General features: G+C 48.4%; 1 protein-coding gene across 1 annotated transcript in view; it reads left to right on the forward strand.

Moving 5' to 3' along the window:
• Positions 1-12,265, forward strand: part of LOC147707147 (NBAS subunit of NRZ tethering complex-like) — a 782,701-nt gene that overhangs the window by 75,746 nt on the left and 694,690 nt on the right. The window contains exon 4 of the mRNA XM_086925629.1: positions 9,549-9,751. Within this exon, the coding sequence (XP_086781755.1) occupies positions 9,549-9,751 (203 nt within the window). The remainder of the gene's footprint in view (positions 1-9,548; positions 9,752-12,265) is intronic.

Here is a 12,265-nt window from a genome sequence, read left to right on the forward strand (position 1 = left end):
AGCGATTTGCCCAGAATCACAGGAAGTTGCGCGGCCTTGCCGGGACTCGAACCAGGTTCCCCAGATTTGAGGTCGACCGCCCTTGCCGTTAGGCCAACAACCCCTCTACCCATTGTTTTGACAAGCGCGAGTATAACTAAGTGCGCCCTTAGGGCCCGGGCCCCCCGGGCCACGCCCCTGGTCACGTGATCTAGGGCGGCCGGTTGCCCAATCGGCACTCGGCCGCCAAGTCCTTCCGGGTCGGCTAATACGTATGTCCGGGTGGCAGGGGGCGGAGACCTTTGCCCTATTTAGGGTCAGGGCACCGTGGCCTCAGTCTCTCTTTGCCCTCTGCCACTCCAGCTGACGACCTCGCCGGGCGACTCCATTCCACCCCCCTCTCCTTTTAGCTTAAGTTTAAATTGTCCCATCGTCCCTCGTGCCTCGGCGCTCGCACCTCCCGTTGGATTGTCGAGGGAGGGCGAGGAGCTGCGTTGGAGGCCGGCGATCGGTGATCCGGAGCCCGGCAGCGAGGCTCTGCAGCTGGGAGGAGAGACGGCGGAGACCAGCGCGCTGCTGCGAAGAGACGCCCATTGTGCCAGGTAAGGAGCCAGGAGCTCTGGGGGCCTGCTTGCAGCTGCCGATTGCGGGAGGGGGTTCGAGGGTTATTGTGTGCGGGTCGCTTCCGGTGGTTGGTGGCTGCCGGTGGGGCTCCGGGGTCCGGGCTCCTTCGAGGGCGACGTGGGCGGTTCTGCGAGGGGAGGCTGGGTGCGGGGCTTGAGCCCACGTGGCAGGAGTGTGTAAAGGCGCGCTAGGCGGAATTTGATGTTGTAGTGATAGCGCTGACCTCGAGGGCACAACACACGACAGGCGAGAGGGATCAGACAAGCAGCTGGCTTTTACCGCGTAGGAGCAAGGAAGTGCGCGTTTGACCCTGAGCTGTTTAGAAGCGCATAACCCGTTTAGAGAAGCGATGGCCCCTAAGAAAGTCAGCCACAAACGGAAAGGGAAGGACCCCGAAATCGCGCAATTGTTGAAATTAGTGCTTGCTAAGTTAGGTAATGACCAAGAGAGCTCGAGCGATAGCGATGCCTCGCAGGAGGATCTGGAACAGGAGAGCATCAATGAGCGACCGCGTAGGGAATGGGTGCCACCCAGGTCTGCCTTCCCCTCGTTAGTAAAGAAGCCCAGAGCCCACCAGAAAAGAAAAGGGGGGGCATCGCAGAAGAGAAAAAAGTCGCATGACAGAGAAACAGAGGATGTGAGATCAGTAGGTCCCGTCCCCCCTCCATTAGAGAATATACTTGCCCCTCCATTAGAGGATATAATTACTACGCCCCTCATGCTAGTGGTACCAAGGGCGGAATTGCCTGTAGGAACAGGACCAGCCGGGGGAGCGCCCGCGCCAGCAGTAGCGCCAGCTGACCCCGTGGGATCATCATTGGCAGAGATTAGGGAGGCACTGAAGGCATTGGCCCCTGCGAATGTGCACCAGGCAGTAATTGACTTACCAGTACCCCCCCCTCAACCAGTGGTGGAGGCAGCTTTCACACAGGACCCTATGGCGGGCCTCTTGGCATCCGTAGCTACCCTAGTAGGACAGCTGGCACCCCCGGCAGCTGGACAAACTCCCAACACAGTGGCAGCAGCCCCGTGGGCACCAGTGCAGACTGTAGAAACAGTTAGCCCTCGTAGTAGAGGCACGGAGTGCGAAGCCCAGTGGGACTACAGGAGCGGCACCCCTGACACCAGCGATAGCGACAGTACCTGTAGGAGCTAAGGCATGCGAGGTGGCGACCAAAAGTGGGGAATTGGGGGTAGTTCCCAATGGGGTACACGGGAATGTGTTGTCCACGCATGTGTCCACGGAAATGAAGGAAAAAATCTGGAAAGGGGCATATGCTGATATATTTGCGCTCATCAGACCCAAAAGGAGGGATATTGAGTTCAGGGAGGGGAAAGAGGGCTCCTTCAAGGACAGGAAGCCAAGGGTAGAAGAGTCTCTGACTAATTGGCTTTTTGGTTTCCACGTGTACATGACGGTGTTATTGGAAAAAAGGCCTGAGTTGGCAATATCATTGGTTTTTTACACTAATAAAATTGTGAAAGCGCATGCGACTCATGGGGGGACAGCATGGTTGGATTACGATAGGGAATCCCGGTGGGCGAAAGAGGAGAACCCCAGTATTGGTTGGGACCAGGTGGAAATAAATGCCTGGCTTGAGAACGTTAATGGTGGGGGGCACCACACGAAGCAGCCATTTCGGACCTCGCAAGGAGGCCCAGGGGAAAAGAAAGGATCTTGCTCGGCGTTTAATAAAAAGACATGCAATTGGCCCGCAGGGCAGTGCAGATTTAAACATGCATGCTCCTTCTGCGGTCACCCCTCCCATCCTGAGCTCAAATGTAATAAGAAGCTCAAAGAGCGTGGGGGGGCGAGGGGCAGAGAGACTAAGCCTGCACAACAATAAGCTACCTTGGCCTGTAGACATAGGGAAACTGATTTATTGGCTCAATCAGTACCCTGATAAGGCAGCAGCCTAGGTTTTGTTTGATGGCTTTTCTGTGGGGTTCCGCATTCCCGCCCTAGGCGTTCCTCCCGTTGACCAATGCAGCAATCTCCTGTCAGCTAGAATACATCCAATGGTGGTGGCAGCAAAGGTGGAGAAAGAATTGGCCCTAGGCAGGGTCGCTGGCCCTTTCCCCGCTCCTCCGTTAGCAGGCTATGTATGTTCCCCCATAGGGGTAGTACCTAAGAAGGATCCTGGGAAGTTTAGGATGATACACAGCCTCTCCGCTCCTAAGGGTCACTCTGTGAATGACTCCATTGACCCAGCTTTGTGTTCTGTTACTTACTCATCTTTGATGCCGCAGTGCGAATGGTGAGTGACCTAGGGCGGGGGACTATGCTAGCTAAAACTGATATTGAGTCTGCCTTCCGGCTGTTACCAGTACATCCTGAGGATTACAAGCTACTAGGGTTCCAGTTTCAGCAGCAATTTACTATGATAAGTGCATGCCCATGGGTTGTGCTGTATCCTGCAAGTATTTTGAGACCTTTAGTTCCATGCTGCAATGGGTGTTCTCGCGCAGGACAGGTTGTGTCAATGTGGTGCATTATCTAGACGATTTCATGGTGATGGGGCCGGCAGCATCAGAGGAGTGCGCCAGAGCTCTCAACGAGCTGGTGTTGATGTTTCAGGAATTTGGGGTCCCCCTGGCACCGGACAAAACAGTGGACCTGGCCACGTGCATGTCCTTTTTGGGGATAGAAATTGACACAGTGGCAGGGGAGTGCAGGTTACCGTTGGATAAAGTTCAGGCTTTTTCCCGAGCGATTGACGCCACTCTGGCGGGACCAAAGGTTACACTTCACCAGCTCCAGGTGCTGGTTGGCCAGCTCAATTTCGCCCTGAGAATCATCCCCATGGGGCGCCCTTTCTCAAGATCCATAGCTAGGGCAATGGGGGGCTTAAGGCACAAGCACCACCGTGTTCGGTTGAGGGCCGAGGTGAAAGACGATCTTAGAGTTTGGCGCAGTTTCCTGAGTGAATTCAATGGTAGGGTGGTGTGGCCGGCCCCTCTGGTGTCTAGCTCTGAACTCGGCCTGTTTACTGATTCGGCCGACTGCATCGGTTTTGGTGCCATTTTGGGTCCTTCCTGGTGTGGGGCGGAAAGGCCAGCGGATTGGCACAAGACAGGCCTGACAAAGAACATAGACTTCCTGGAACTCTTTCCCATAGTTGTGGCTGTGACAATTTGGGCCGACCGCTTCAGGGACAGGGCAGTGGTGTTCTGGTCGGACAATATGGCTGTGGTAGAGGCTATTAACAGACAAGGGGCCTCTTGTAGGCATGTGTTGAGATTGTTAAAACGTTTGGTGCTAGTGTGCTTGAGGCTGAACTTGACTTTCAAGGCGGCGCATATACCAGGAGTTTACAACAATGCTGCTGATGCTTTGTCTCGTTCCAAGTTGCAGGAATTCCGGAGGTTCCACCCGCAGGCGGAGGAGCGAATGACAGAGTTCCCACCATCACTGTGGACAATTGGTGCCCCGCATTAGCGGGGCTGGTAGGTGCTTCTCTGAGCGATCGCACCAGGAAATCTTACCAAAGGCATTTTAATTCCTACAGGTCTTTTGTGGAAGAGGCTGGGTTGGCACAATTGTTTGCCCCAGAAGCTATTCATGGGTACTTACAGGCGTTAAGGGATCAGGGCAGGGCTGTCTCGTTCGTTAAAGCTAACCTGTCGGCAATAGGCTTCTTTGCGAAGCTGGCAGGGGTACGAGACCCGGGTTGTTCCTTTTTAGTCAGGAAGGCTGTAGCGGGCTGGGCAAGACTGGAAGGACCTAGGCGGGATCCTCGTAGGCCTTTAGACATCCCTACCTTATGTGCCATGGTGGATCTGTTGCCTTCAGTTTGTAACTCGCCTTTTGAAGGCGTCTTGCTGGGGGCAGCTTTCACTCTAACCTTTTATGGGGCATTCCGTCTGGGTGAAGTGGTGGGGTCATCTAGAGTTGCCAAAAAGTAAAGTTGGAAGGTTCCCCTGGTTCTATTCACAGGGTTGGGAGCAAGTACAGTGAGAAAAAATAAGGAAACCCTGTGGTTTGTTCTAGGTCCTTCAATACGACCAATATATATACTATGTGTAAACACTATGTACTGTGTGGCGGGCGGGGGGATGGGTTCCTAATTGGAATTTTTTAAACTACATCTAACATATATACCAATAGGTGGCACAATTCAATACGATATCGGCGATATTGTTGTGTAAATGCTGTAAAGGATATAAGTGTCTAAATTATATGTGTGTTTTTCGAAAATAGACCTACTCCAGAGAGAAAGACTAAGCACGGCAGATCGATAAAGATATCAGCGGTGATTGCTGTTAGCTTTGAGCCCGAAAAATAATTAATTAAAACAGCCGGGTCTATGAACGCTAGCTCGAATATCGAACCCAATCCAAAATGGCGACCCAACTCGAAAGACGGCACAGAAAACTTGATGGGCATATTAAGATAACGTCCCCATTTCGAAATAAATAACAAATAACAAACTAGAACTTGCTACATATTAAATCATGTATATAATAAACCGTAGTTAAAATTAAGAATAAACCAGTTACACCAAAGATAGAGTACTTCCGGGTCGTTAATGTTGATGCACTAAATGTAACTCTGTAGGAAGATCCACAGAGGATATATTTTGTGCAACAATTGTATGTATATTTAGAGCAAATAAACGATAACAATGCGAACTAATTACGTGGTTAAATAGAGAAAAAATTATGCTCGCGTTTATTTCACTTCCGGGTGAACTTAATCAGAGTCAGCATAAAAACCGACCTAGAGGGTACGTAAACACTACCCTATGAAGACCCGGACACAGAGGAGCAGGGAGGCCGCTTCACACAAACGAGGTATGCAAATATAGATAACATATGGATCACCAGGAAACGCTTCTTGTATCCTCGTTTTGATTCTAGGGAGCTAGATCTAGAACGCCCTAGATCGCGTCTGAGTTAAAACTTTTTTTTTTTTAAATACGACTTCGTAATCCCATTGAAGCGCCAAACGAGTATATTTTCATACTGACGCTCGCCAACTATAGTCGCATATTTTGTAAGCGCCAGTTGGGATTTATACTTTGTTTATTTATGATTTAAACCGGTAACTACATTTAAGCACTAGATAAGATAACTTTTAAAGCTATGCCCGTTATCAAAAACCGACGATTAAAGGGGCAATAGAAGGCAGCGTCGTCGGCCATGGTTATTAATAATGATGAACATAAACAAACCTTAGTACCACTGGAACAGTCAAGTAAATAACGGACTGTTCTGTGTAAATTAAAAAGTCACATAAAATTTCATTATAATGCTACCTGTATAGTAACTAATGCCTTAAAAAATTTATTAAATCGACAGGCTATTAACAAAAAGAGAGATTGTCTTCCCAACCTCAACCTGCGAAATATCCACCGCAGACCAAACAGAATAGATGAAAAGTTTTTCTTTTCTGGTGAGTATGAAAGACATACAAAGATTCAAATAAAAAATGAGAAAAAAAGGGTAAATAACATATATAAACATCATAATGCCTTTGGTTTACCCCAATTAGTGATTCCAATGCGAAGAAGGAATACCTAACGATATTTTGGACACAAACCACAGAATTAATAAACGGTGGCCCCTCTGTGTCGATATAAGGAATATAAAAACCTTAAAAAGGTAAAGGCATAAACAAATAGAGGAATATAAAAGAAATTGTTAACTTAGGATTAACTGTATTAAATATTAGTATGATTTTCTTTTACCCTCACAAAGGCTTTACTTTCACTTTAAAGATTACCGACAAACCAAGATAACACTAAAGGAAAGTCTTTTCTTCAATAAAGTCTTCAATTCCAAGGTACTTGAATGCTGTATAAAGTCATAAAGTCATGTAGTGCTCTGGCACAAATATAGGCACTTGAATGCTGCATAAAGACATGTAGCGCTCTAGCGCAAATATAGGTGTACTAACAGTTTCTATAGTCATAAGCTGGAGGTGTGGATAGTCTCTTCGACATAAGCAAGGGGTGGAGATAGTCTAAATGAATAGGTGTGGCTTTATTCTTAAAATTGTTATTTACATGTTGATGCATAGAAATAGGTATCTAAAAGAATGTTGTTCTATTTTTAGACTTCGAATCGTTCTAGTCAAAACGTCCTGAAGAAGGTGCAACCATTTTACAACCACCGAAACGCCGCGTCGACTTTTGTTTTTTGACTGCTTTATGGTTTTTTATAATGTAATGGATTGTCTTTTAAACTCATGTTTTTAAACTTAGAGTGTAACCCTTAACAGGGAGGTACCTAAATAAATAGCACTATATTTTTATATATTTCTTAGTTTATTCTTGTTTCTCGTATTGAATTGTGCCACCCATTGGTATATATGTTAGATGTAGTTTAAAAAAATTCCAATTAGGAACCCATCCCCCCGCCCGCCACACAGTACATAGTGTTTACACATAGTATATATATTGGTCGTATTGAAGGACCTAGAACAAACCACAGGGTTTCCTTATTTTTTCTCACTGTCATCTAGAGTTGACCAGGAAGGGGGCCTGCAACATAGGGACACTTGCCTGTCTTCGGGTAGTCTGGTAGTAGCTTTGAGGAGATCTAAGACCGACCAATTGGGCAAGGGGGTCACCATTCGTCTGGGTCCTGCGCCAGGGGTCTCGGCTTGCCCGGTAACCCGGATGAGAGCGTATTTGGCCCTGCGCCCAGTTGGGAGCGGGCAGGCCTTGTTTATTCATGAGAATGGGGACTGTTTGTCGCAATTTCAGTTTAAGGCGGTCTTTGGGTTGGTGCTAGCGCGATTGGGTCTGGGGTCAGCAGGATACTCATCCCATTCATTTAGAATTGGCGCAGCTACTTTGGCTGCGGGGGCAGGCCTTCAGAGCACTGCGGTTAAGAGAGTAGGGCGCTGGTCTTCCGATTGCTACCGCAGATATGTGGGCCTGAATTGTTGTAATGATGGATCGATGATTCACTGTGACATGTGCCTGACTTTTCCATTTCTCTCCTCTAAACTTAGTATGCCCGCGAAGGTGGTGTGGGTATTGGGGCACTCGTTCGTGCGTCGCGCTACGGTGCGTTTACATCAACGACGAGTGGTGAAACCGGCAGACTTGAGCAAGACGGAATTCCTGTGGTGAGGCGTCGGGGGCATGCAAATTCGTCACCTGAGGCGGCTCGTAGAGGAGTTAAAAGAACAAGAAGGGCACAAGTCTCCAGATTGGATTATCATTCACCTGGGAGGAAATGACATGGTGGATCGTGGTCGCTTGGCAGTCAAAGAGGCGTTGCTGACAGAATTTGCGTGGTTGGGGCGGGTCTTTCCATTTGCCAGGATTGCTTGGTCAGCAATGATACCGCGCAGGACATGGGGCCCGGGAGGTCGAACAAGGTCCTTGAACGTGTCAGTAAGGCGACTCAACGGGGAGATGGCAAGGTTGTGCTCAGTGAAGGGCCGCTTGTGTCATATCCCTCACCGGATGATCTCGGGAGATGGTATGTACCACCACGATGGAGTGCATTTGTCGGACTTGGGCACAGACACATGGATTAAAGGACTTTGGTCGTTTGTACAGAGCACAGGTGGGGAGGGTGGCAGACCTGAGGGCCTTGGCCACCCTTGTGGCGGAAAAGAGACCTGCGATCAGTGACATTGACTAACACAAAGGACGGGAGTCCGCCTTGCGTACTCCATAGGCCAGCACTGAGGGGGGAGACGGTAAGCTCTTCGCTGGGAAGATGTGACCACCGGCTGGGGAGGCTAGGGCGACAGATCACGAGCCTCCTGGGTCCCTGGGCAGCCTGGTGGTCGGGGGGGGGGGCCCTGGAAATGGCGGACAAGGATCAGAGGTTGGGGCCCACTTCTCTTGGGCGCAGGTGCGCTGCACCTTGCGTGGTAGGCTCAGTGCGAGATGCGAGCCAGAGGGCCCCCTTGGTGCTGGGGGGCGATGAGATGATTCTGCATTTATGATTTTGCATTTATGAAAGTTAATATTAAAAGTGTCTGTGAATTTTGATTATGCATGTTACTTTGCTTTTGTCATCTTTATGAAATGTTGAAAATTAAACATGGCCTTTTTAAACCCACTCAATTCTTTGGTGTTTCAATTGTGGGTTGGTGTGTCAACTAGGGGGAGGCGGGCCATGCTGAGGGGATCCGGGTCCTATTGTATTAAACCTTTTAGCATTTTTACTAGACCGTTCTGCATCTAGCCCCTGGGGATTTTTTCATAGGCTTGTCTTCTGCAGGGTGCTCACGACCTTCCTCAGTTATGAATAAATTTGAGGGTTTCCCGGTTTTATGGTATTTTTTTTTTTTACATTTCCGTTTGTATTTACCCATTAATTTTTTGCCAATGTTAATTTTTTTGAAAAAATGAATCATATCTGTATATATTCCCATCTGTATTTAACAAGTAAATGTGCACTCATGCTTGAACGCCTGACAGGTTTCAGTTATAAACACACTCAGATGATAAAATAAGCACTCATAGAAAAAAATGCACATTTTAGTATGAAGGTTTTGCACATATATGGCTCTTTAAGTCTCTTTACTGAAAATTCCTTTGTTTTTAACCCCCTTGCCTGTCACACCTATTGGTCTAGCAGTCATGATTGACAGCATTTCGAATCAGTCAAAAACAACGCGATTCCCATTTTTGTCCACATCTATAAATACATACAGACAAAAAAATAATTGTTTTTCTGTCTGTATTTATCTGTAAAAATCAGCGAAAACGATACAGTTGTGTTAGCAAGTGTTTCAACAAGGCTACATATTTCCTCCTCTGGATTGTTTATTAAAGTAGTATTATAAGGATTTCAGACCAAGTAAAGGCCCCTAGGAGTCTTCCTTTATTCAATTTCCCCGTTCTGAGGCGCTTCCATTTTTAACCCATCTGGCTGCTGTCCTTGGCCTCCCTTAGGTGGGTGTGTTCTGTTATCCCGGTCTTTGTTGTTGTCGTGTACACAGTCTGAAGGTTCCTCCTTGCTCTTTTTTGCAGGACGTACTGCAGAAGTATGCTCACCTGTATGATCTATCGCGCTCAGAGAAAGAGAAAATCCGCAGCCTGGCAGTGACCATGTGCCTGGAGGGTCAGTCTCTGGACATGATCCAGCAGTTATTACAGCTGGCCGTCGGACCCCTGGGGATCTCGCCTCGGGACGTCGTTCAAAGTGCTGTGCAGAAAATAATTGTTTCCCTGAGGTAAGTTCTGACCCACGCGCCAACTTGAAATGAAAATGATTTCCTTCATGTCTTATCTACAGAAAGGCCTACGGAATTGTGGCTCGAATCAGAGCCAGTTTCTCTCACAAGAAAGTACTTGGCAAGAGGCTGGTCCCATCAGCTCTCTTTCTGCCGCATTAAAATCAAATAGTAAATGTAAAAATGAGTCTTTTAAAATGTTGCAGCCGGCGGTTTATACTAGTCGTCAATAACACAGATAAAAAGGAGTGCCTGCTAGTCAACACGTACTACAGTTGTTTGTATATAGCAGTTGATCAGTTTCAATGCAGTATAACATTGGAGGCATCATGGCAAGTGTTTATTTTTGTTATTTATTTCATAAAAGTGTACACTAGAATCGAAATTTGCCTAGCATAGTAACGGTAAGTTTCAATTCTATTAAGGACACGGAGGCGAGGATTATGCTTTTCTCTCTCCGCTGTTTATTAACAAAAAACACATAGCAGCCAGAAAAGCAAAACTTGTAAAGGATATGATATACCACCCCACACTGGGATAAACATATCACAAAAACATCAAACACATGGGATAAACTACAACTCCCATCAGTCCATAATCATAGTCCTTCCATAGTGTCCACTGCGCTAAGGTAGGGCGTCCCTCTTGTGATCCCTTCCTCTTTCTTCGCGCGAGTCACTCCAAATCAACCACGATCCTGTTTAGATTCGCTACCTGGAAGGAAAAGAACAACTGCGTCAGCGCCGCAAACGTTCATAAGTAATTTGAACAAGGCAAGAAACAATAACAATGCCGACACGTCAGAAGCAAGCACTGTCAAGTGTTATTATTTACACCAATACAGTAGAAGCAAGTACCTTCAAGAGTTTTACTTACACCAATACGGGGAGGGATCTCCGCCGGAGAGTGGGTGGGATAATCCTCGCCTCCGTGTCCTTAATAGAATTGAAACTTACCGTTACTATGCTAGGCAAATTTCGATTCTATGTCAGGACCGGAGGCTTCAGATTATGCTTGTTTAAAGCTGACCGACCACCAAACTCGCAATATCCACCACTGGCTTGAAATAGAACCGTTTGAAAGTGGAATCCGAGGACCAATCTGCAGCCCGCATTAAGTCCTCCAAACGCGCTCCCAAGGAGAAAGCTTTTGAGGCCATAGCACCTCTGGCCGAATGAGCTCCAAACTGCTTGGTATCAATGCCAGCCTCTTGCAATATCCACCGTACCCAACGGGCTATGGTGGGAGAGGATACCGCCTTATGCGGTTTTCGCAGTGCGATCAGGAGCTGCTGTTCGCCCGGAGGACGAAGTTCTAAAGTCATATCTTCATATGCTTTCAGGCATTGGACCACACATAGTTTGGGAACGTCCACGAAGGCCGGATAAGATATAGATCTCGTTGCGGACTTCGTTCGACGACCCACCGTGAAGGTAACTCCATCCGGAGAGAACACTCTCGCTGAGATATCCAAAGCACGTACATCAGATACCCTTCGACACGACACCAGGCACAATAGCATGGCCAATTTTGCCGAGAGTTCTTTCAGAGAAAGATACCTATTCTGTTGCCAGGAAAGGAAAAGGTTCAAGACCAAATTAACGTCCCAAAGGACAGAATACCTCGGCTCCGGGGGCAAAGCCAGACGTACCCCCCGAAGGAGCCTGCACACCAGGGGATGTTCCCCAACCGGGGCACCGTCTATCTGTTCGTGTGCCGCCGAAATCGCCGAGCGAACGGCATTAATTGTTCGATAGGCCAAACCACTAGTCGCTAATTCCGCCAGGAAATTTAGTACGTGAACGATTCCTGCGACCAGGGGATCCAGATCCCGTCGAAGACACCAACGCACCCACCTGGACCACGCTGATCTATATCTCTTCGTGGTACTGCTGGCCCATGCTTTAGACAAAAAGGAGTCAGCTGCTCCCGAAAGGCCAGGGAGCGACCAGCGTCTCCGGAAAGCCTCCATGCCATGAGGCGGAGAGAACCCTGCATTATCAGGGGATGCGGGTCCCCGTCTGGATTGAGGAGAAGATGAGGGAGCAGGGGGAGTAGGATTGGAAAATCCCAAGAAAGTTCCAGAAGAACCGGAAACCAAACTTGCGACCTCCACCACGGCGTCACCATCACCACCTCCGCCTGCTGGCGGTGAAGATGGGCCGCCGACCTCATTAACATTGAAAAAGGTGGAAAAGCATACGGGCGCTCCTGACTCCAGTCTTGTAGGAACGCATCCGTGGCCTCCGCCAGAGGATCCGGCCTCCAGCTGAAAAACCTCGGTAACTGGAAGTCGAGACGGGACGCAAACAGGTCCACCGAGAACGGGCCCCAAATGGTCTGCAGCCAATGGAACACCTGCGTGTCCAACTTCCAGAGACTCGAGTCCCGCAGGTACCTCGAGTGCCAATCCGCCACCTGGTTGGCTCGACCCGGAAGGTACTCCGCTGTCACCGAGACCTGGTGGGCTAGGCAGTAGTCCCAAAAATCCTTTGCCAGGTTCGCCAAGGCTTT

This window comes from Lissotriton vulgaris, chromosome 6 (assembly GCF_964263255.1).
Source record: "Lissotriton vulgaris chromosome 6, aLisVul1.2, whole genome shotgun sequence".
Classification (NCBI taxonomy): Eukaryota; Metazoa; Chordata; class Amphibia; order Caudata; family Salamandridae; genus Lissotriton; species Lissotriton vulgaris.